The sequence below is a fragment of the Pseudophryne corroboree genome, chromosome 5 (genome assembly GCF_028390025.1).
Source record: "Pseudophryne corroboree isolate aPseCor3 chromosome 5, aPseCor3.hap2, whole genome shotgun sequence".
NCBI lineage: Eukaryota > Metazoa > Chordata > Amphibia > Anura > Myobatrachidae > Pseudophryne > Pseudophryne corroboree.
The window spans coordinates 816,520,819-816,544,792 of NC_086448.1; the positions used below are offsets into that span (position 1 = coordinate 816,520,819).

Genomic DNA, 23,974 nt, shown 5'->3' on the forward strand with positions numbered 1-23,974 from the left:
AAATGGTGAGGAATCATCATAAATCTGCTGCAACCAGACTTGCTCAGTACTCGCATACCTCTAGGGGGCGCGCGGCGGCGCCAAATGGGGATGGGAATACCCCTCCACCGGGGTCCCCCAGTCAATCATCCTCTTCGGGTGACGCCACTGATGATGTGCTACAAAAAGTGTTGGAAGCCCTGGCGGCTAGCGAATCACGTCTTTCTGACAAGATAGGCCAGGTACAGGCTGACCTGACCATAATCCACCACGACATTCAAAAGGTCAGAGAACGGGTCGGGGAAGTCGAAACACGAACATCCACACTGGAGGATAAGTTTTCTCCGCTCAGCACCCGTGTCAATGCCATTGATGGCCAGCTGTCTGATATAAAAGGCAAGATGCTGGATATGGAAGGCAGACTGCGAAGGAACAATATCCGTTTTGTGGGGCTCCCGGAGAAGGAGGAGGGCACTACCCCGGAACAGTTTGTGGAATCATGGCTGAAAAATTTCTTTGGGGCTGACTCTTTCACACCTTTCTTCACAGTTGAACGGGCCCACAGAATCCCCTTCAGGCCGCTGCCGCCGGGAGCGCCGCCGCGCACACTCATAGCAAAATTTCTCCACTATAGAGATCGGGACGCTGTTCTTTCTCTGGCCCGCACTAAAGGGCCCCTGTTGTGGAACGGCTCCAAGGTCTCCGTGTTTCCTGACTTCGCGCTGGAGGTGCAAAAGGACCGTGCACAATTTGTTCCGATTAAAAGACGCCTCAGGGAACTTAATCTACAGTATGCAATGCTTTTTCCTTCTAGGCTGAGGGTGGTAGCGGACGGAGAATCAAAATTCTTTGCTACTCCCCGGGACGCTGCCTTGTGGCTGGATCGATGAGCCCCGGCCAGACGGGCGCTGGCTCCTGATCCTTAATGTCTGATATGTTGAAATGTCTAGGCTGATATCAATGGCGGGTATCCTTGTCGCAGGGAGTTACTCGTTTAATACTGCAATACCACTGCTAATGTTATTATTACTATTTCTCTTGTCGCAACTGATGTTTATGTTTAGGGCTTGGGGTGGGATCTCCTCACCTTTCTGAGATGCGGGAGGGAGACCAACGTGTTATGTTCTTTGGGTCACTCTATTCTTTGCCCTTTTATGTTGGTATAGTTTGAGTTTTATTTGCTAAAGGGGAACGGTTTTTGGGGAAAGGTATGCCTCAGTTCGGGCCGGTATACAGGGAGGGGGGACAGGATGGGTGGGTTTGTATTTTGTTGTTTGTTTTCTTTTTTTCTTTTTTTGTATGTGTTGCAGACGCCATGGGTTTATTGACTCATACAACAGCATCTAGTTTTGCGGTTGGTGGCCTGGTGGAGATACGCGGGACCGACCGTATATTTTGTTGTGCCTTGTCTTATGGCCTCTAATCAACTTAAATTTTTATCCTGGAACGTCCGGGGGCTGAACGATAAAGTAAAACGTTCGCTAGTGCTTCGGCACTTTAAACAATATGGCGCGGATGTTATTTGTCTCATGGAGACCCACCTAGTGGGGGCAAAGGTCCTGGCCCTTAAGAAACCATGGGTGGGATGGGCTTACCACTCCACTCATACGTCGCACTCGCGGGGTGTATCCATTCTAGTTAGAAGGTCGGTCCCGTTTGTCCTTGATCAGGTAAAGTTGGATCAATGGGGCAGATATGTTTTTTTAAAATGTCAAGTATATAATATGTCTTTGCTCATTCTGGCTGTTTATATACCACCCCCCTACTCCCCGGAGGTTCTTAGAAAGGCAGCTGAATTTATCACGATGTATCCCAATGTTGCTATAGTTTGCCTCGGTGACTTCAATAACGTCATTGATCATGCTTTAGATAGAACTAGACGAACCACCGATGCCCCCGGGGCAAGGGGAAGGGACTTTGCGCTGTTGGTGGACAGCCTGGGCTTGGTTGATGCGTGGAGGGCCCGCCATCCTGGCATACGACAGTATACATGCTTTTCTCCTACCTACTTATCCTTCTCTAGAATAGACCTGGCCCTAACCTCTAGAGGATTGTTGCCACGAGTAGTTGAAATTCAGCATGCTACTAGGGGTATTTCAGACCATTCCCCGGTAATCCTCTGTCTAGACATGGGAGATGTTAAGGGGGCACGATTTTGGAGATTTAACTCCTTCTGGCTGACCCAGATGGGCACTGGTGCGGAGTTGGTGGAGATGTGGGAGGCTTTTTTGATGGAAAACCAGGGCTCGGTGTCCGACACAGTTTTATGGGATGCCTTTAAGGCATATATCCGTGGTACCCTGATCAAGAGAGTGGCGGTTTTGAAATCTGGCTATGCCAGGAATGAGCGTGATCTAGAGGCGGGATGTAGGGGGCTGGAGCTGCAGTATTTGGCCGATGGTCTCGATACTACGAGGGAGAGGTGGTTGCTTGCGCAGGCTGAATGGCGTGATTGCTTGGCCGATAAGGCTAAATACCGTATACTTTATGCTCAACACATGTACTATGCAACAGGTGATAGGCCTGGTAGCTTTATGGCAACGCTAGCAGGTGCGGATAGGGCATCCAATACGGTGTCTGCAATTTGCACTAATGATAATATTACCCATTTTAATACACCGGATATTGTGGGGGACTTTGTAGATTACTATAGACGACTGTATAGTTCTAAGCTTACCCGCTCTGGGAAGGATATAGAAGAATACTTAGCTGATATTCCATTGCCCACGCTATCCCAGGACGCTAACATTTTTCTGGATTCCCCCTTGACATTGACTGAGGTGGAATCCGCTGTTAATTCATCTCCTGTAGGGAAGACCCCGGGTCTTGATGGAGTCCCCTTGGAACTCTATAAAAAGCACTTAGTTTTCTACGGCCCTAAACTTCTTGCTATATACAATTCCTTATTCGCGCAGGGTGGATTGCCTGACTCTATGGCTGAGGCCCTGATTATAGTCCTCCTTAAGACGGATAAAGACCCAACACGGGTCGAATCCTACCGTCCGATCTCCCTGTTGACAACTGACGTTAAGATTTTGGCTAAAATACTGGCGACCAGGCTAAGCACTGTGATTCTCCAGTTGATACATGAGGACCAATCGGGGTTCATGCCGGGCCGGTCCACTTTACCTAACATACGTAGGCTTTATACGCATCTCCAGGCCCCTTGCGGGGAATCCTGCTCCTCAGCTATAGTTTCTCTGGATGCAGCTAAGGCATTTGATTCTGTGGAGTGGGGCTTCCTGTGGGGGACCATGGACCGATTCGGTATTGGACCTATTTTTAAAAAGTGGGTCCAGCTGCTTTATTCTGCTCCCCAGGCTAGGGTTTCGGTTAATGGCCATATATCCTCCACTTTCTCTCTACAGAGAGGGACGAGACAGGGTTGTCCTTTGTCTCCGATCTTATTTGCTCTGGCCATAGAGCCTCTGGCCTGTATTGTTAGATCCTCCCCGCGGGCGATGGGCATCCGGTTGGGTGGCAGGACGGACAAAATTGCTCTATATGCAGACGATATCCTGTTGTTTATATCTGATTACTCGGCCACTATGCCTCATATATTGGAAGTAATCGACACTTATGGGGGATTCTCTGGTTTGTCCATCAATTGGGACAAGTCCTGTGTCCTTCCGCTTAGAGGCCTCTGTCCCGCCTGCCCTCCCGGGGGCCTGCCGCTGCGCTGGGTGGACTCTTTTAAATACCTGGGGGTGTGGGTTACTAACCGGTCCTCACAATTTATAGATCTGAACATACGTCCACAACTGGACTATCTACGGTCTCGTGTCAGGGTGTGGAGTAAACTGCCACTTACAGTCACGGGTAGAATAAACCTAATTAAAATGATTGTATTACCTAAAATGCTGTATATCCTCCAGCACTCCCCAGTATATCTCCCCAGAGCTTATTTGGTGTCATAGATAGTATCTTGTCCTCATTGGTATGGTCCAACCGCAGGGCTCGGATTAAACTAGACACCTTGACTAGGCCTCGAGACGCAGGTGGTCTGGCTCTCCCCAAGCTTAGATTTTACTACTTAGCAGCTCAGTTATTCCATCTAATTCCTTGGGTCTCGGACTCATCTGGGAATTTACTAATCTCTAATATCCTATTGGCATTTAACATTGATTTGTCACCCCTCCAGCTCCTGCTTAGTGATAATGTTGCACTCATTAGAATGCCGCTGGTTAGACAAGCGATTATGGTGTGGAGACAGATGCATTCTGTGCTGGGGGGGGAAGGGTTGGACCCTGCCACCCCATTGTTGCACACCCGGGCTTTTACTCATTTTGCATCCTTACATATGGGATCAGTGTGGGGACGCTGGGGCATATGTTCCCTCCATCAACTATATTCCTCGGGCACATTTATTTCTTTTGAACAAATGCAGACTGAGTTTAATATACCCGTATCATACTACTTTAGATATATGCAGCTGCGCCATGCATGCACATCTCAGTTTAGTGCTGCTCCGCCTCTCCTTCGGAAGTCTCCGGTTCACCTGCTTTTGACTGATACGCTGGGCTCGGGGTCTGTTTCTGCTCTCTACTCCGCTCTGCTCGGTGCCCATCACTCTGACAGTCTCCCGCACCTCAGGGCTAAATGGGAGGCTGATATGGGACCATTGCCCTCAGATGTGTGGGAGGAGGCTTTGGGGGTTTCACGTACAGCTACTACATCGGTGCGTTTTCAGCAAATACACCTGTTTATACTACACAGAGTATACATCACTCCCACACGTCTTGTCAACATAGGGGGGAGGGGCGACTCTAGGTGTCCGAAGTGTGCCTCTCTTGACGGTACCTTCTGGCATCTATTGTGGGCCTGCCCGGTGGTACAGGCCTTTTGGCAGGCGGTGATACGGAAAGTGGTCACCACGGGAACACCCTTTGACGTGTTTACCCCCCTTGTATGTATCCTCGGGGTCATAGACGAGGAGACATTGGATCCTCATTCCAGGAAATACATTCTTAACCTATGCGCCTTAGCCAAGGTAATGATAGCACGCACATGGATGGCGCCTGCTGGTCCAGATATTAATAAATGGGCGCCGCTGGTGAACGCCCCAGATAAATTTCACAAAATTTGGGATAGATGGTTATCGTCCCCGTTGTACCGATACACCCATGAACCTGCCTAATTTTGCTGTTCTTGTTTATGTATGTCTATCTTAGTTGAGCATCCCTGATAACGACAATATATGTACCAAGGTAAAGCAATGTGATGCTAGTGTAACCTGATTAATATTGATTACCGATAGTTTAGCAATAAATTTAAATATTTATTAATAATATAATAAAGGTTTGGTGCATATATATATATACATTGTGTTCGGGGAAATTTATAATCAATATATGTGGGTAATGTAATATTATATATATAAAAAAAAAAACTATATATGTGTATACTGTAGATGGATTGTGAGGGGATAAATATTTGTACTGTACTTTAGTTATTAATTGTACATATATAGTCAAATTGATATAGTGTGTGGGTTTGGCATTATAGTTTGTCATATGGTAATGCTTGAGGGATAGTATAGATCTGGTGGGCCAGCGATAGCCTGCAGGATAGCAAAGAGCTGCAGATGGGGTCATATATGGTCCGCGCGCTGCTGGAGTAATAACCTGCAGGGCGGGAAAAAAACAGGTCCACGAGCGGGGATATGAGACTGACCGCGAGCCTGGGGAGAGTCAGGTATTGATTGGCGGCGGATAAGGGATAACGCGCGGCTCTGGCGGGAAGGGGGTCGCACGAGCCGGAGGTCTGGGGAGGATAAATAGAGCTCCCCGCCGGCGGTGAGGCAGATTGCGGTTCCCCCTGTTCGTGAGTGCACTCGGGTCCCCAGCGCTGTGGTGAGAGCTGTAAAGCAGCGTCTGGAGACCGAGTAGCACTGCCAATACAGGGCATCACTGAGCGGCGGCTAGGCGCGGAAAAGGGTGAGCAGAGATCCCCCAGCGCTGCCTACACCCTGAGTACCTGGTAGAGGCTCAGCTGGAGAAAGAGACAGCTAGCTGTGGAGGAGGCAGGGTGGAGAAGCAGCCGGTCAGTGGGAAGGACGGAGGGAAGTGCTTCCATAGTAACAGAGAGGAAGCTAACCCTGCAGTCTCCTGATTCGCCGCCAGCAAAGAGGGGCCAGCCCAGCAGTGACCGTCCTACCCTAGGGAAGAGTCGGGGGAGAAGGCAGCGCAGATCCTACAAGCTGTAAGTGAGACTATGCATAGCACTACACTGCTACACCTCACTAGCTCTTGCAATATAAAACAGCTTGAATCTACCCCTTTTTGCTGTATAAGGTGGCTAAAATAAATACTACGCCCGACGCCAACAGCCCGGGGTACTAACCTAGGATACTGCCCTAATGCTTATATAGACTGGCCAGGAGATTTACTATATCACCCTGGTAAATTTATAAGTGGAATAGTTATTTGCTCAAAGGAACACTTTTAAATCATACAGAGAGAACTATATGAGTATTTAAAGATATATATTGATGGACAGTTCTAAGTACCCAAGAAGATAGTGGTATGGGAAGTCTTAATTATCCGAGGATACTTACATATATCTACAAATATAGTTTTTAAAGTTACCAAAAGAGATTTGGCAAGGCCCTTAATTTGCAGTGTGTCAAGTAATTGAGACATCACAGCAGCTGCAGTTGAGAATGATACAGTTACAAGACAACAGCTACTATAACAAATAAGTATTTCAGCAAGGAAGGATACATTTGTAGCAGAGTATAGGATATCGCAGACTGAATCATAGACATTGACTGCTACCTTTTACTGAGATGAACATAACACTGCACAAGCTGCTTATTGTATAATTTAGTACCAGAGCAAACTAATTTCACTAAGACACACAGAGTAAAGTATATTCTGCTATAAGCGGAAATAAAACAAAGGAACTATACCTACCAGAGAGGAAAAATATAGAGGCGTGCCGATCATACAAAAGTGGATGCCAAACAAGTTATTTGCCAGTGTGCACTGAATTACTGGCCCAGACAGTTCACTTATTTTTCCATGAGTACCCGGGTCACTCCAACATTACCATATTTTTTGTATTGCATGCAGAATAACTTGTATAGGTGTTAACGGGAGACAGTGGAATGGGATTGAAAAAATGTGTTTCCTTTAGTGTTCTTGACCGAATGTTTTACTTAATCCTTAAATATCTTTGTGGTAATAAACACACTTATTTACACTTACCATATGAGTTGTAATATGAAATTTTGTCCAACGATCCTGGAGCTACAACGAGAAAAAAAACAGGTATAATAATTTATTGTAAAGTATGCACATATGTTTATGAGGTAGATAGATATTCAGTTATTACACATTGTTAGAAATAAAAGGCTTACCCAGGCAAGCCTTAATAATTAGCTTGGGTGGAGGCACAAGTAGTGACCAACTAGGTAATTAGTAACCTATACCTTGACAGGTGGGGAAGGGTTACATTTGGAGGCACCGCGTGAGATCATTTTATAAAATACTCAGGAATAAGGGAAGCACAGTAGCCAAAATGAATCAATATACTAGTAGTGAAGCATTTGATTGGTGCACAAGGAAGGGAGTGACTCCTGAAAGGAGTTTTGTATTATGTGGGGATCTCACAGACATCACCGATGGAACGATTATGACTGAGATGTTATTCCTTTTTGGGATAAAACAACCAAAGATTTCTGAAAAGCAATTCAAGGAAAACGGAGAGTTGTGTGCTGTATTAATAACTACTAGTCAAGACTTGGAGTCTGAGTTGTTACCTAAGGTGGTGGCTGTGAGATCTAACCCTGAACGCAGATGGAAAATTATATGGCCTGAAAAGGAAGGCAGTGAAAGAGCTGCTGAACCATTAATGGTGGGTGATATGTCTTATTCGGGTAGACGAGATCCCTCCTGCAGCTGTGGGAGAAGGTGGTCCATCACAGGGTACGGAGGAAAAGTTAGGGAATCAGTTAGAAGTTATAGCTGATAAAGTAGTACATCAATTAGAAAGATGGCATTATGAGGGGAGATATAGGCGATTGAGGATTTTCTCAGGAATACTTCCTGTGCCTACGGGCGAAGAACCGTATGAAGCCTGGAGGGAGGCAGCTATACAGCAGTCTGAGGAGTGGCATTGTCCTGATCATATAAAAAAGCAAAGGATTGTAGAAAGTTTAAGGGGACCCGCTATGGGAATCATTCAGGCCACTAGGAAAAGTAATCCTGAGGCAACTGTGGCTGATTACTTCCAGGCTCTGGAATACACCTATGGGACATTGGAAGATGTAGGTGACTTGGTTGCTAGATTCAACCATACTTATCAAGAGACAGGGGAGAAGCTGTCACAGTATGTGTATAGATTGGATAAAATAATCCATAAAATTATAGATAAAGGAAGATTATCTCCTGCTGAGGTTAATAGTAGTAGGTTGAAACAAGTAATTAGAGGAGCTTTAACAACTGACCCTGTGGCACAGCGTTTAAGGTGTACCGCTCTGCTATTAGGAAGCCCCACCCTTAATGATTTAATTAAAGAAATTACCCAGGAGGAAGCTTTAATCGCCAATAGGGAAAAGACCCATGCCAAAGCTGTAAAAGTAGTAGTACCCTCCTCTGAGACTCAGGTATCAAGGGATGACAAATTACTTAACAACTGACCCTGTGGCACAGCGTTTAAGGTGTACCGCTCTGCTATTAGGAAGCCCCACCCTTAATGATTTAATTAAAGAAATTACCCAGGAGGAAGCTTTAATCGCCAATAGGGAAAAGACCCATGCCAAAGCTGTAAAAGTAGTAGTACCCTCCTCTGAGACTCAGGTATCAAGGGATGACAAATTACTTACTTTGGTAGAGGAACAAAATAAAAAAATGGACCAGCTTATTTTGGCTCTAAATCAAAGGATGGCACCTTCCAATGTAGCTTCCCGTAATTTTATTAGGGGAATTAACAACGGTAGGGGAAATTTTAGGAGAGGAGGAGATTTTACATCCAGAGGGTGTTTCAGATGTGGACAGCTAGGGCATAGGGTTATGAACTGTCCCTTAGGCTGGGGTAATTCGGAAGTAGGAACAAATGGTCAGTTAGATAATGTTTCCATTCAGGGAAACGACAGTGGGAGGCTGGCGGGCCCCTCGCCGTCTCCCAGAAACTAGATGCGAATTCAATGGGGAGTGCCCAGTGGAGTAGTTCAATCCCGGAAGGTATGATAGGACCTGCTCCACGCGTGGTCGTTAAATTGAATGGACATCCCTGCCCTGTTTTATTAGACAGTGGATCTCAGGTGTCCATTATATTTGAGCACTGGTATAGACACTATCTCTCTAACGTTCCTATTATGCCCTTGGAAGGATTGGTAATCTGGGGGCTAAGTGACCATAAATACCCCTATTTGGGTTATGTACTAGTTAACATAGAGTTTCCAGAGGAATTCATGGGTGTGTCAGAACCCTTACCTCTCATTGCTCTGGTATGCCCAGAGTCCCCAGGAGATAAGACTGTGATGCCAGTGATTGTGGGAACTAATGCTCACTTATTTAAAGTCCTCAGTGGTTGGTGTTTAAAAATGAATAGGGAAGTCACTGCTGTTAATATGTTGACTCACCATATGAACTCCCATGAAGGAGATTCTGGGTACAGAGAGTCCTCTTTGGCTCAGAGTATGTCTTTGGATGATTTTATTCCCTGTTTCCAGGGGAGTGACATTGGGTTGGTAGAAAGAGATACCATATGTAAAGAGTTGGTAAAACGGCAGCACGTTTTTTCTCTTGGGGAATGGGATTTGGGAAAAGCTGCAGGTGTGGAACATTGTATTAAGCTAAATGATGAGACTCCATTCAGGGAGAGGTCACGCCGTCTTGCTCCTGCAGATTTTGAGGATGTTAGGCAGCATCTTAGAACTTTGCTGGAAATTGAAGTTATTCAACATTCAGAGAGTCCATATGCTTCTCCTATTGTAGTGGCTCGTAAAAAGAATGGCAATATCAGAATGTGTATTGATTACCGGACTCTTAACCAACGCACAGTGCCAGATCAATACACTGTTCATAGGCGTGCGCAGCACATTTTATTAGGGGGTGCACGACTGGAATGGTGTGCCTAGCCCCGCCCACTGGGTGTGCCTAGCCCCATATTTTCTTGACATGGATATTACATATTGCTTTTTAATCATTTTGCTGTCTCTGAGTGCCAGTTTTTTATGGACCTTTATATATCTATCTTTCTGAGCACCTGAGCAAGTTGTGCTTTTATGGGAGTGCCGGCTGCTGCTGTAAGGATAGATTATATATATACACTGCTCAAAAAAATAAAGGGAACACTAAAATAACACATCCTAGATCTGAATGAATGAAATATTCTTATTAAATACTTTGTTCTTTACATAGTTGAATGTGCTGACAACAAAATCACACATAAATTATCAATGGAAATTAAATTTATTAACCCATGGAGGTCTGGATTTGGAGTCACCCTCAAAATTAAAGTGGACAAAACACACTACAGGCTGATCCAACTTTGATGTAATGTCCTTAAAACAAGTCAAAATGAGGCTCAGTAGTGTGTGTGGCCTCCACGTGCCTGTATGACCTCCCTACAACCCACACAAGTGGCTCAGGTAGTGCAGATCATCCAGGATAGCACGTCAATGTGAGCTGTGGCAAGAAGGTTTGCTGTGTCTGTCAGCGTAGTGTCCAGAGCATGGAGGCGCTACCAGGAGACAGGCCAGTACATCAGGAGACGTGGAGGAGGCCGTAGGAGGGCAACAACCCAGCAGCAGGACCGCTACCTCCGCCTTTGTGCAAGGAGGAACAGGAGGAGCACTGCCAGAGCCCTGCAAAATGACCTCCGGCAAGCCACAAATGTGCATGTGTCTACTCAAACGATCAGAAACAGACTCTATGAGGGTGGTATGAGGGCCCGACGTCCACAGGTGGGGGTTGTGCTTACAGCCCAACACCGTGGAGGACGTTTGGCATTTGCCAGAGAACACCAAGATTGGCAAATTCGCCACTGGCGCCCTGTGCTCTTCACAGATGAAAGCAGGTTCTCACTGAGCACATGTGACAGACGTGACAGAGTCTGGAGACGCCAAGGAGAACGTTCTGCTGCCTGCAACATCCTCCAGCATGACCGGTTTGGCAGTGAGTCAGTAATGGTGTGGGGTGGCATTTCTTTGGGGGGTCGCACAGCCCTCCATGTGCTCGCTAGAGGTAGCCTGACTGCCATTAGGTACCGAGATGAGATCCTCAGACCCCTTGTGAGACCATATGCTGGTGCGGTTGGCCCTGGGTTCCTCCTAATGCAAGACAATGCTAGACCTCATGTGGCTGGAGTGTGTCAGCAGTTCCTGCAAGATGAAGGCATTGATGCTATGGACTGGCCCGCCCGTTCCCCAGACCTGAATCCAATTGAGCATATCTGGGACATCATGTCTCGCTCCATCCACCAACGCCACATTGCACCACAGACTGTCCAGGAGTTGGCGGATGCTTTAGTCCAGGTCTGGGAGGAGATCCCTCAGGAGACCATCCGCCACCTCATCAGGAGCATGCCCAGGCGTTGTAGGGAGGTCATACAGGCACGTGGAGGCCACACACACTACTGAGTCTCATTTTGATTTGTTTTAAGGACATTACATCAAAGTTGGATCAGCCTGTAGTGTGTTTTTCCACTTTAATTTTGAGGGTGACTCCAAATCCAGACCTCCATGGGTTAATAAATTTGATTTCCATTGATAATTTTTTTGTGATTTTGTTGTCAGCACATTCAACTATGTAAAGAACAATGTATTTAATAAGAATATTTAATTCATTCAGATCTAGGATAAGTTATTTTAGTGTTCCCTTTATTTTTCTGAGCAGTGTATATGTATATATATATATATATATATATATATATAAACGAAGAAAATGGGAGCACTCACCAGTCTTCATTAAAGCAGAAATTTATTGTGAATTCATACCAGACAGAGCATCGACGTTTCGGTCCTCACTTGGATGATGATATATATATATAAGTAAGTCCTGGGAGTGCCACCTTCTACAAGATATATATATATATATATATATATATATATATATATATAGTAATATATATATAGTAATAATAATAATAACCCTTTATTTTCTTATACACCCCCACCCCCTGCCTGGCCTGAACTGTGCCCTGGTGCACACAAAGACAGTGAGTGAGTGAGTCTCTCACTCACATTCTGAAGGCTCAGGCAGGATACTGTTCTCCTCCAGCGGACCAGCGGTCGAAAATGGCAGGGCGGCAGGGCACACACTACTCACTGCCACTGTCTAGAAGTGAGCACGGGCGGGAGCCGGGACTCGGAGGACAGCCGACAAAGCAGGGCAGGAAGGGAGGGAGGGCGCGCGGTGTGACGTGCTGAAGTCACACGCGAGGCAATCAGATTATGACGGTGGGTGGGCTGGGCTGTGTGGCCAGCCCACCCGTCCACGAAGAAGCTGCTTATGTTATGTGCAGCTGACAGGGAGCTGTGTGAGTGTGACCGGCGGCGGCGCAGCGGGAAGGGGTGAATGCTGGATGCAGGACTCAGGTTATCCGATCATCGCTATCAGTGCGCTGCTGTAGTAGCAGTAGCACTGCTACAACAGCAGCACACAGACAGCGATGATCGGATTGCAGGTGTGATGTGCGGGGGGTGCCGGACATTAGGGGGTGCCTGTGCGCACCAGGCACCCCCCGTGCGCACGCCTATGACACTGTTCCTAGGATAGAGGAGGCCTTGGACTGTCTGCAGGGGAGTCAGTGGTTTACCGTGCTGGATCTACGGAGTGGGTATTACCAAATACCTATGAGCCCACATGACAGAGAGAAAACTGCATTTATCTGCCCTTTAGGCTTCTTTGAATTCTTGAAGATGCCTCAGGGTATTAAGGGTGCACCGGCTACCTTCCAGCGTACAATGGAACAAACGGTGGGTGATATGAACTACCGTGAGGTATTAGTCTACCTTGATGATATCATTGTATTTGGGTCCTCTTTGCAGGAACATAACCATCGTCTGCTTAAAGTACTTGACAGGTTACTAAAAAAAGGACTAAAGCTTTCTATAGATAAATGTAAGCTCTGTCAGTCCTCTGTTACTTATTTGGGACATGTGGTGAGCCGACATGGAATTTCCACTGACCCCACTAAAGTGGAGGCTGTGAACAGGTGGCCCAGACCCACAAGGCTGAAGGAGTTAAGATCTTTTCTGGGGTTTTGTGGGTATTACCGCCGTTTTGTACCCTATTATTCTGTAATATGTCGCCCACTTACTGAATTGACTAGGGGGTATCCCCCTATTGGCAAAACCTCCTTGGCCAAATCATGTAAAAAGGAGGGCTATTTTAAACCGTCTGAGGAATTTGGGGATAGATGGACCAGCAAGTGTGAAGAGGCCTTCCTCAAGTTAAAATGGAGTCTTACTAATGCCCCTGTTTTGGCATATGCTGATCCCACAATGCCCTATGTGGTCCATGTGGATGCGTCATTTGATGGTCTAGGAGCAGTGTTGTACCAACCTCATGAAGGAAAATTACAACCCATCTCATATATCAGTTGCGGATTGTCCAATAGTGAAAGGAGATATCCCGTACACAAACCGGAATTCCTTGCTCTTAAATGGGCTGTAGCTGATAGATTTCATGAGTACTTATATGGGGCAAGCTTTGAGGTGTTCACTGACAATAACCCCCTGACATATGTGCTGACCACTGCTAAATTAGATGCTACCGGGCACAGGTGGTTATCTGCACTGTCTATCTATGATTTTAAAATTAAATATCGCCCAGGCATCAATAATATAGATGCTGATGCTTTATCTAGATTAACAAGAATTGAGAGGGAATCAGATAGGTCAGATTGGATTGAAGTTCCGGCAACCACCCTTAAGGGATTGTGCTTTAACACACAGTGCTTGTGGACAGAACTTGGGGAGTGCATCAGTGCCCTTGGAGCATCTGACAAGGCATTACCTCTGGCTTACTGTTGGTTAAGCCAATTAGAGTTAGGAGATTTACCCCGCATAGGTCATGAAAAGATTCGCATGGATCAACAGAGTGATTCCGATATCTCTGTTGTTATACTTTGTATCGAGGCTGGTTGTGCTGACAGTGATGTAAGCTCTATGACACCTGCATCTAAGTTGTTATTGAGGCATATAAAGCAATTGGTTGTGAAGAATGGTATACTATACCGTAAATTGGTCAGGTCAAATGGAAAGGTGAAGCTTCAATTGGTTGTTCCACAATGCTATAGGGCAACTATTTTAAAGTCATTACATGATCAGCATGGTCATCTCGGGGTGGATAAAACAGCAGGATTGATCACTGACCGTTTTTACTGGCCATTTATGGAAAAGGATATTGAGAATTATTGTAAAACCTGTGGCAGTTGTGTTTTGAGGAAGTCTCTTCCCACCAAGTCTTCTCCCCTTGTGACTCTCAATAGCCATGGCCCTATGGATCTAGTATGTATTGATTATTTATCATTAGAAACATCACCGGGGAAAGAATGTAACATTCTCGTAGTAACGGATCACTTCACCCGTTACGCTCAGGCTTATGTTACCCCTGACCAGAAGGCCATTACTGTAGCTAAAACTCTATGGGAAAGGTTCTTCGTCCACTATGGCTTACCAGCAAGATTGCACTCCGACCAGGGGCGTGATTTTGAAGGAAAAATCATTCATGAACTTTGTATGTGCTGTGGGATTAAGAAATCCAGAACTACTCCTTATCATCCGCAGGGTAACCCACAGCCGGAACGTTTTAATCGCACATTGCTCAATATGATGGGTACACTGGATCCAAGGGGCAAAACACAATGGAATAGGAAAATATGTCATCTGGTTCATGCCTATAACTGCACCAAGAATGAATCCACTGGGTACTCCCCATATGAATTGATGTTTGGGCGGGAAGCCCGCCTGCCCATAGATGTTTCCTTAGGTCTTCCCTCCCGGGATGCTAATGGACAAACTCATTCCCAATATATAACTAAATTACGGAAAGAACTTAGAGATGCACATAAATTAGCGCAGGAAGCTTCCAGAAAGGCCGGAGCTAAGAATAAAATTAGATATGATCTGCAAGTAAATGAAAATGCCTTGAGCATAGGGGATCGAGTGCTAATACAGCAACTAGGACGTCCCAGACGACAAAAATTAGCTTATCGATGGAGGTCTGAGCCATATGTGGTAATAGACCAATTACCCAACATACCAGTTTATAAATTAAAGTCAGAGTCGGGGGAGGGACCAATTCTTACATACCACCGACAGCATCTTTTGCCTATAGCACAAAATCTTCGTTTCCCTGAAGTAGCTGAAGATGAGTCACCTTTAAGAGTTAATTGGAGAAAGGGTAGTAGGTTAAGATCGTCTCAAGGACAATGCCAATCCTCAGAAATCTCAGAAGGTCCTCCTGAGGATACTGAGAACAGGGAATGTGGCCCGGGATATTTCTATTATAATAAAGATCCTGATAGCTCTGTTCCCTGGTTGTCCGATGGTACCACGCCCAATGGGTTTAATGAAAGTCCCCCCGAAACTGATTGTAATCGGGCAGTTACTAATGATAATGAGAATGGTGGGTTAGAATCTGAACAAGAATTTATAGCAGAAGGTAGTATAGGTGATACTGATGTTAACATCCCTAGGGATTCTTGCATGGAAACTGGGGTCTACGAAACTGGTGAGGATATAGAGCATAGTTATAGGCCATCCAGGGAACGGAAACCTCCCTTAATATTAACATATCCAGAATTAGGTAAACCTGCATACTTACCGCAAATCATTAATCCGAATATAGTACTTACTTGGCCTTATTTCGGGTATATAAAAGGAGAGGATATGTGGTGATCTGATTAATTGGGATGGATAAATATACAGATCACCAGGGGGAGAGTGTAACCTGATTAATATTGATTACCGATAGTTTAGCAATAAATTTAAATATTTATTAATAATATAATAAAGGTTTGGTGCATATATATATATATACATTGTGTTCGGGGAAATTTATAATCAATATATGTGGGTAATGTAATATTATATATATAAAAAAAAAAAGTATATATGTGTATACTGTAGATGGATTGTGAGGGGATAAATATTTGTACTGTACTTTAGTTATTAATTGTACATATATAGTCAAATTGATATAGTGTGTGGGTTTGGCATTATAGTTTGTCATATGGTAATGCTTGAGGGATAGTATAGATCTGGTGGGCCAGCGATAGCCTGCAGGATAGCAAAGAGCTGCAGATGGGGTCATATATGGTCCGCGCGCTGCTGGAGTAATAACCTGCAGGGCGGGAAAAAAACAGGTCCACGAGCGGGGATATGAGACTGACCGCGAGCCTGGGGAGAGTCAGGTATTGATTGGCGGCGGATAAGGGATAACGCGCGGCTCTGGCGGGAAGGGGGTCGCACGAGCCGGAGGTCTGGGGAGGATAAATAGAGCTCCCCGCCGGCGGTGAGGCAGATTGCGGTTCCCCCTGTTCGTGAGTGCACTCGGGTCCCCAGCGCTGTGGTGAGAGCTGTAAAGCAGCGTCTGGAGACCGAGTAGCACTGCCAATACAGGGCATCACTGAGCGGCGGCTAGGCGCTGAAAAGGGTGAGCAGAGATCCCCCAGCACTGCCTACACCCTGAGTACCTGGTAGAGGCTCAGCTGGAGAAAGTGACAGCTAGCTGTGGAGGAGGCAGGGTGGAGAAGCAGCCGGTCAGTGGGAAGGACGGAGGGAAGTGCTTCCATAGTAACAGAGAGGAAGCTAACCCTGCAGTCTCCTGATTCGCCGCCAGCAAAGAGGGGCCAGCCCAGCAGTGACCGTCCTACCCTAGGGAAGAGTCGGGGGAGAAGGCAGCGCAGATCCTACAAGCTGTAAGTGAGACTATGCATAGCACTACACTGCTACACCTCACTAGCTCTTGCAATATAAAACAGCTTGAATCTACCCCTTTTTGCTGTATAAGGTGGCTAAAATAAATACTACGCCCGACGCCAACAGCCCGGGGTACTAACCTAGGATACTGCCCTAATGCTTATATAGACTGGCCAGGAGATTTACTATATCACCCTGGTAAATTTATAAGTGGAATAGTTATTTGCTCAAAGGAACACTTTTAAATCATACAGAGAGAACTATATGAGTATTTAAAGATATATATTGATGGACAGTTCTAAGTACCCAAGAAGATAGTGGTATGGGAAGTCTTAATTATCCGAGGATACTTACATATATCTACAAATATAGTTTTTAAAGTTACCAAAAGAGATTTGGCAAGGCCCTTAATTTGCAGTGTGTCAAGTAATTGAGACATCACAGCAGCTGCAGTTGAGAATGATACAGTTACAAGACAACAGCTACTATAACAAATAAGTATTTCAGCAAGGAAGGATACATTTGTAGCAGAGTATAGGATATCGCAGACTGAATCATAGACATTGGGGTAAATTTACTAAGATTCGTAATTTCCGAAAAAAGGTCAAAGTTCAATCACGAATGACATCGACAGTGTAAAACTGCAACTTTTTGAATTGATTACGATGGATTTACTAAGCTGTCGTATTCGGGTTTTTCTTTTCTTCCGATGTCGATGTCATTCGTTTTTTTTTACCTATTTTTACGGCAGTGATTAGCAAAACACTGCCGTTTTTTTTTACAATCAATCTCGGCCGGATCTGTGTGATCCGTGCTGGGGTTCTTATTTTTTTTTTTTTTAATTAAACAATGTAAAATCCCAAAAAAAAATGCGTGGGGTCCCCCCTCCTAAGCATAACCAGCCTCGGGCTCTTTGAGCCGATCCTGGTTGCAGAAATATGGGGGGAAAAATGACAGGGGTTCCCCCATATTTAAGCAACCAGCATCGGGCTCTGCGCCTGGTCCTGGTCCCAAAAATACGGGGGACAAAAAGAGTAGGGGTCCCCCGTATTTTTAAAACCAGCACCGGGCTCCACTAGCTGGACAGATAATGCCACAGCCGGGGGTCACTTTTATATAGTGCCCTGCGGCCGTGGCATCAAAAATCCAACTAGTCACCACTGGCCGGGGTACCCTGGGGGAGTGGGGACCCCTTCAATCAAGGGGTCCCCCCCCCCAGCCACCCAAGGGCCAGGGGTGAAGCCCGAGGCTGTCCCCCCCCCATCCAATGGGCTGCGGATGGGGAGGCTGATAGCCTTTGTTGTAAAAGAAAAGATATTGTTTTTAGTAGCAGTACTACAAGGCCCAGCAAGCCTCCCCCGCATGCTGGTACTTGGAGAACCACAAGTACCAGCATGCGACGGAAAAACGGGCCCGCTGGTACCTGTAGTACTACTACTAAAAAAATACCCAAAAAAAGACAAGACACACACACCGTGAAAGTATAATTTTATTACATACATACACACATACATACATACTTACCTTAAGTTCCCACGCAGGTCGGTCCTCTTCTCCAGTAGAATCCAAGGGGTACCTGTTGAAGAAATTATACTCACGAGATCCAGGGGTCCAGGCTCCTCGGGAAATCCAGGGGTAATCCACGTACTTGACAAAAAAAAAAAAACGGTGTCCCGACCACGAACTGAAAGGGGACCCATGTTTGCACATGGGTCACCTTTCCACGAATGCCAGAAAGCCACTTTGACTTCTGTCTAAGTGGGTTTCTTCAGCCAATCAGGGAGTGCCACGTTGTAGCACTCTCCTGATCAGCTGTGTGCTCCTGTCCTCACTGACAGGCGGCACACGGCAGTGTTACAATGTAGCGCCTATGCGCTACATTGTAACCAATGATGGGAACTTTCTGCCCTGCGGTTGACCTAAAGTGACGTCACCGCTGAGCTGAAAGTTCCCATCATTGGTTACAATGTAGCGCATAGGCGCTACATTGTAACACTGCCGTGTGCCGCCTGTCAGTGAGGACAGGAGCACACAGCTGATCAGGAGAGTGCTACAACGTGGCACTCCCTGATTGGCTGAAGAAACCCACTTAGACAGAAGTCAAAGTGGCTTTCTGGCATTCGTGGAAAGGTGACCCATGTGCAAACATGGGTCCCCTTTCAGTTCGTGGTCGGGACACCGTTTTTTTTTTTTTGTCAAGTACGTGGATTACCCCTGGATTTCCCGAGGAGCCTGGACCCCTGGATCTCGTGAGTATAATTTCTTCAACAGGTACCCCTTGGATTCTACTGGAGAAGAGGACCGACCTGCGTGGGAACTTAAGGTAAGTATGTATGTATGTGTGTATGTATGTAATAAAATTATACTTTCACGGTGTGTGTGTCTTGTCTTTTTTTGGGTATTTTTTTAGTAGTAGCACTACAGGTACCAGCGGGCCCGTTTTTCCGTCGCATGCTGGTACTTGTGGTTCTCCAAGTACCAGCATGCGGGGGAGGCTTGCTGGGCCTTGTAGTACTGCTACTAAAAACAATATCTTTTCTTTTACAACAAAGGCTATCAGCCTCCCCATCCGCAGCCCATTGGATGGGGGGGGACAGCCTCGGGCTTCACCCCTGGCCCTTGGGTGGCTGGGGGGGGGGGACCCCTTGATTGAAGGGGTCCCCACTCCCCCAGGGTACCCCGGCCAGTGGTGACTAGTTGGATTTTTGATGCCACGGCCGCAGGGCACTATATAAAAGTGACCCCCGGCTGTGGCATTATCTGTCCAGCTAGTGGAGCCCGGTGCTGGTTTTAAAAATACGGGGGACCCCTACTCTTTTTGTCCCCCGTATTTTTGGGACCAGGACCAGGCGCAGAGCCCGATGCTGGTTGCTTAAATATGGGGGAACCCCTGTCATTTTTTTCCCCATATTTCTGCAACCAGGATCGGCTCAAAGAGCCCGAGGCTGGTTATGCTTAGGAGGGGGGACCCCACGCAATTTTTTTTGAAAAAATAATCACTTTCCCACCCCTTCCCACTGATATACATGCACGGATCTCATGGATCCGTGCATGCCTATCCAATCACGAATAAAAAAAGCAGGTCTGTTTTTTTTTAGCACTTTTTTACGAGTTGTAATTTTTCACGGCTGTGTTTGTTCTTTTTTTGCTTTGCACTTCTTAGTAAATGACCGAGATTCATACTTAAACAGCCGCGTTTTGACCGATGGTGTATTCATTCGTAATTTTTTACCTGAACTTGCAAAAAATTACGAATGCCCTCATCACTGCCGTGATTAGTGCTTAGTAAATTACCGAGATGACACTTTGATGAAAAAACGGCATCTCGGTCAAAATCGGGAGCTTAGTAAATTTACCCCATTGACTGCTACCTTTTACTGAGATGAACATAACACTGCACAAGCTGCTTATTGTATAATTTAGTACCAGAGCAAACTAATTTCAGTAAGACACACAGAGTAAAGTATATTCTGCTATAAGCGGAAATAAAACAAAGGAACTATACCTACCAGAGAGGAAAAATATAGAGGCGTGCCGATCATACAAAAGTGGATGCCAAACAAGTTATTTGCCAGTGTGCACTGAATTACTCGCCCAGACAGTTCACTTATTTTTCCATGAGTACCCGGGTCACTCCAACATTACCATATTTTTTGTATTGCATGCAGAATAACTTGTATAGGTGTTAATGGGAGACAGTGGAATGGGATTGAAAAAATGTGTTTCCTTTAGTGTTCTTGACCGAATGTTTTACTTAATCCTTAAATATCTTTGTGGTAATAAACACACTTATTTACACTTACCATATGAGTTGTAATATGAAATTTTGTCCAACGATCCTGGAGCTACAACGAGAAAAAAAACAGGTATAATAATTTATTGTAAAGTATGCACATATGTTTATGAGGTAGATAGATATTCAGTTATTACACATTGTTAGAAAAAAAAAGGCTTACCCAGGCAAGCCTTAATAATTAGCTTGGGTGGAGGCACAAGTAGTGACCAACTAGGTAATTAGTAACCTATACCTTGACAGGTGGGGAAGGGTTACACTAGATATACATAATATATGGCTGTTTGCAACCTTATATATGCTGACAAGTCGGTGCATATAACATGTGTCGACCAGATATGTATTCACATGGCGTACTTTTTGTTTTATTGTTTTATTTTTTACTTTATTTGATGTAAAGGTTTGTATGTTTGCTTGAAAAACAATAAAAAAAGCATTGAATTTAAAAAAAAAACAATAGCCAATGCTGTGTTACCTGCTTTACAGCTGTGCCCCATCACTTATTCTTATGTTCCTATTTGTCGTTAGAATACGACGACAAACAAAAATTTAAACACATAGGTAAGGGGCGGAGCAAACGGACCAATGGGTTCTCTTCTGTTGCAAATTCTTTTTACAAACGTTTATAAAAAATATGCAACTTAATGTGTCTGTATATTGGTGGTCATTCCGAGTTGTTCGCTCGTTGCCGATTTTCGCTATGCTGCGATTTGTTGCAAAATGCGCATGCGCATGGTACGCAGTGCACATGCGCTTAGTTATTTAACGAAAAACTTAGCAGTTTTACTGTTGTCTTTGCGGCGCTTTTCAGTCGCACTGCTGATCGTGAGTGATTGACAGGAAAGGGGCGTTTTCTGGGAGGTAACTGAGCGTTTTCCGGGAGTGTGCTAAAAAAACGCAGGCATGCCAGGTAAAAACACGGGAGTGGCTGGAGAAACGGGGGAGTGGCTGGCCGAACGCAGGGCGTGTTTGTGACGTCAAACCAGGAACTAAACGGACTGAGCTGATCGCAATCTAGGAGTAGGTCTGGAGCTACTCAGAAACTGCAAGAAATTATTTAGTAGCAGTTCTGCTAATCTTTCGTTCTCTATTCTGCTAAGCTAAGATTCACTCCCAGAGGGAGGCGGCCTAGCGTGTGCAATGCTGCTAAAAGCAGCTAGCGAGCCAACAAATCGGAATGAGGGCCATTGTTAGATGTTTATATTGTAAATAATTGGGTATATTTCTTTAAGCATAAAATCAGTTCTATATATACTTTGTATATACTACTTATTATATTTAGGTTCTCTCCCATGCATCGTCACTGCGAGTTCCAACAATGAGCTGACATGTGATATCCAAAGACCTGGAAATGTGTTTACTGTAACGAATGCTGGAAAAGACGCAGGTGAGTAAAATGTGTGCTGCAGATACATGAATACATAATAAACACCTCTGCATTTTTAATTCCTAATGCTTAGAGCAGTCCCTGCACTTAGATGTCCGGCGCATGAATTCCAGAGGTCTGGTAGCACGGCATTCTGGAGCACCACTCCGGCAGTGATGCAGGCAGTCGCAAACCGCCGTGTCATTGCAGGGGGTCCAGGGATCCAAAGGAGATCCGTCATGCACTTGTGCGGAACAGATAGCCTCATCTAAAGCCCGGGGCACACGGCGAGGTGGCGCGGTCACATGTGATGCAACATTTCCAGGTAAAGCACTTCTAACGCCGGTCGCAACACATGTGACGTCGCCAGGTAAGGGGTTAAGGGGTCTATTCATGAAGCAGTGAAAAGTGTGGAGAAGTGAGCCAGTGGAGAAGTTGCCCATGGCAACCAATCAGCATTGAAGTAACATTTATAATTTGCATACTATACAATTGTACGGAGCAGCTGATTGGTTGCCATGGGCAACTTCTCCACTGGCTCACTTCTCCACTCTTATCACTGCTTCATGAATAGATCCCTAAATCCTGTTTCAAAATTGCTGAAAACCGTTGTTTTATAAATCCGTCAGACGGTAAATAACCCCCCCGATGTGTTATATTACTATATGGAAATTGGGTTGAGAGATGTTCTGTCCTCTGTCCCCCAGAGCTACACAAAACTGAATCTCCCCCTTATTCTCCCTTTTGTATGTATCAGATAATGATGTGTTGACTCGTGTTCCATTAATGTTTCAGTATATGGCTTGGGCTACGCCTGGTCACCGCCGCGGCTGGATATATCCACAGGAGACACGGTGGTTTGGCAATGGCAGTCTCAGCCCTTTATACTGGGAATAGGATACAGAGTATTCTCAGTGTCGGATCCTTCCAACCTCACCCACGATGGCATTTCCTTCAACAGTGGTGCCCGAGCGCCCTCAGGTCTGTACTTGGTGGGGCAAGAAACATCCAGTGTTGTACGATTACTTTGTTTTACTTAATATAGATACAAACTGATGTTGATACAGAATATTATTATAGTACAATCATTTTTCCAGTTTATATTGAATTTTAAACCAGAATAAGCTGAAATGATATAAAGGTAAGTGGTACCTGCTAGAGGTTAAATAAAGGTTTAGGGTAGCAAAGACTGAAGACTAGGGACACTTTCAGTAATGGGATAAGTACTTTCAGCTGTACTTTAGCAATGCACAGAGGCTGGCCTGGGCTACGGAGCACTGATAGGGGGCAATTTGCGCAATGGAAGAAGCTCTTAAGGGCCCTACACACTTGGCGATTTGGGCAATATTACCGACCAATGATATTATTGTTGGCCGATTTTTCATCACCGACTTTTAGCATACACACTGGACGTTATCGATGGCCAATTTGGACAATATGACATTACATACATCGATATCGGACAAATTGGATTGCATGTTTAAACGATGATCGATCAACGATGAACGACACTAAGTCAGATCTACCTTCCGGGAAAAGACAGTGGGCATCACATCAGTTTACAGCTGGTTTGGGATGAGCTGGACAGAAGGGTGAGAGCAAAGCAACCAACAAGTACAGGACATTCAATGGCGGAGCCATGGGGCGATTAGGGCCTTGCCCCCCCCAAACACTTCCCTCTTTCCTACAGATGTTGGTTCTATTAGCAGAGCGCTGGTGTAAGGCACCAATCATGCAGGGGGACAGTCTCTCTCCCCAAACCAGCACGCGTTGCTTTCTGTTGGTCTTTATCAGGGCCTGGGGAGGCTGCTGAGCAGAGTTCTCTGGTCTCTCCCTGCCTACCTTCCCCTGAATCCGCCACTGGTGGAAGGGGGAACTTCTGCAACAGTTCTGGAATTAACTCTTGGAACTGCATTTAATTTCCATTGCAGATTATTTGGGGGTTATATCTGCTAAAGGT

The 23,974-nt window shown here is 45.5% G+C and overlaps 1 protein-coding gene across 1 annotated transcript in view; it reads left to right on the plus strand.

The window, feature by feature from the left end:
* Positions 1-23,974, plus strand: part of PKHD1L1 (PKHD1 like 1) — a 330,520-nt gene that overhangs the window by 101,903 nt on the left and 204,643 nt on the right. Inside the window, exons 34-35 of the mRNA XM_063925269.1 lie at positions 21,931-22,035; positions 22,810-22,995. Coding sequence (XP_063781339.1) covers positions 21,931-22,035; positions 22,810-22,995 — 291 coding nt within the window. The remainder of the gene's footprint in view (positions 1-21,930; positions 22,036-22,809; positions 22,996-23,974) is intronic.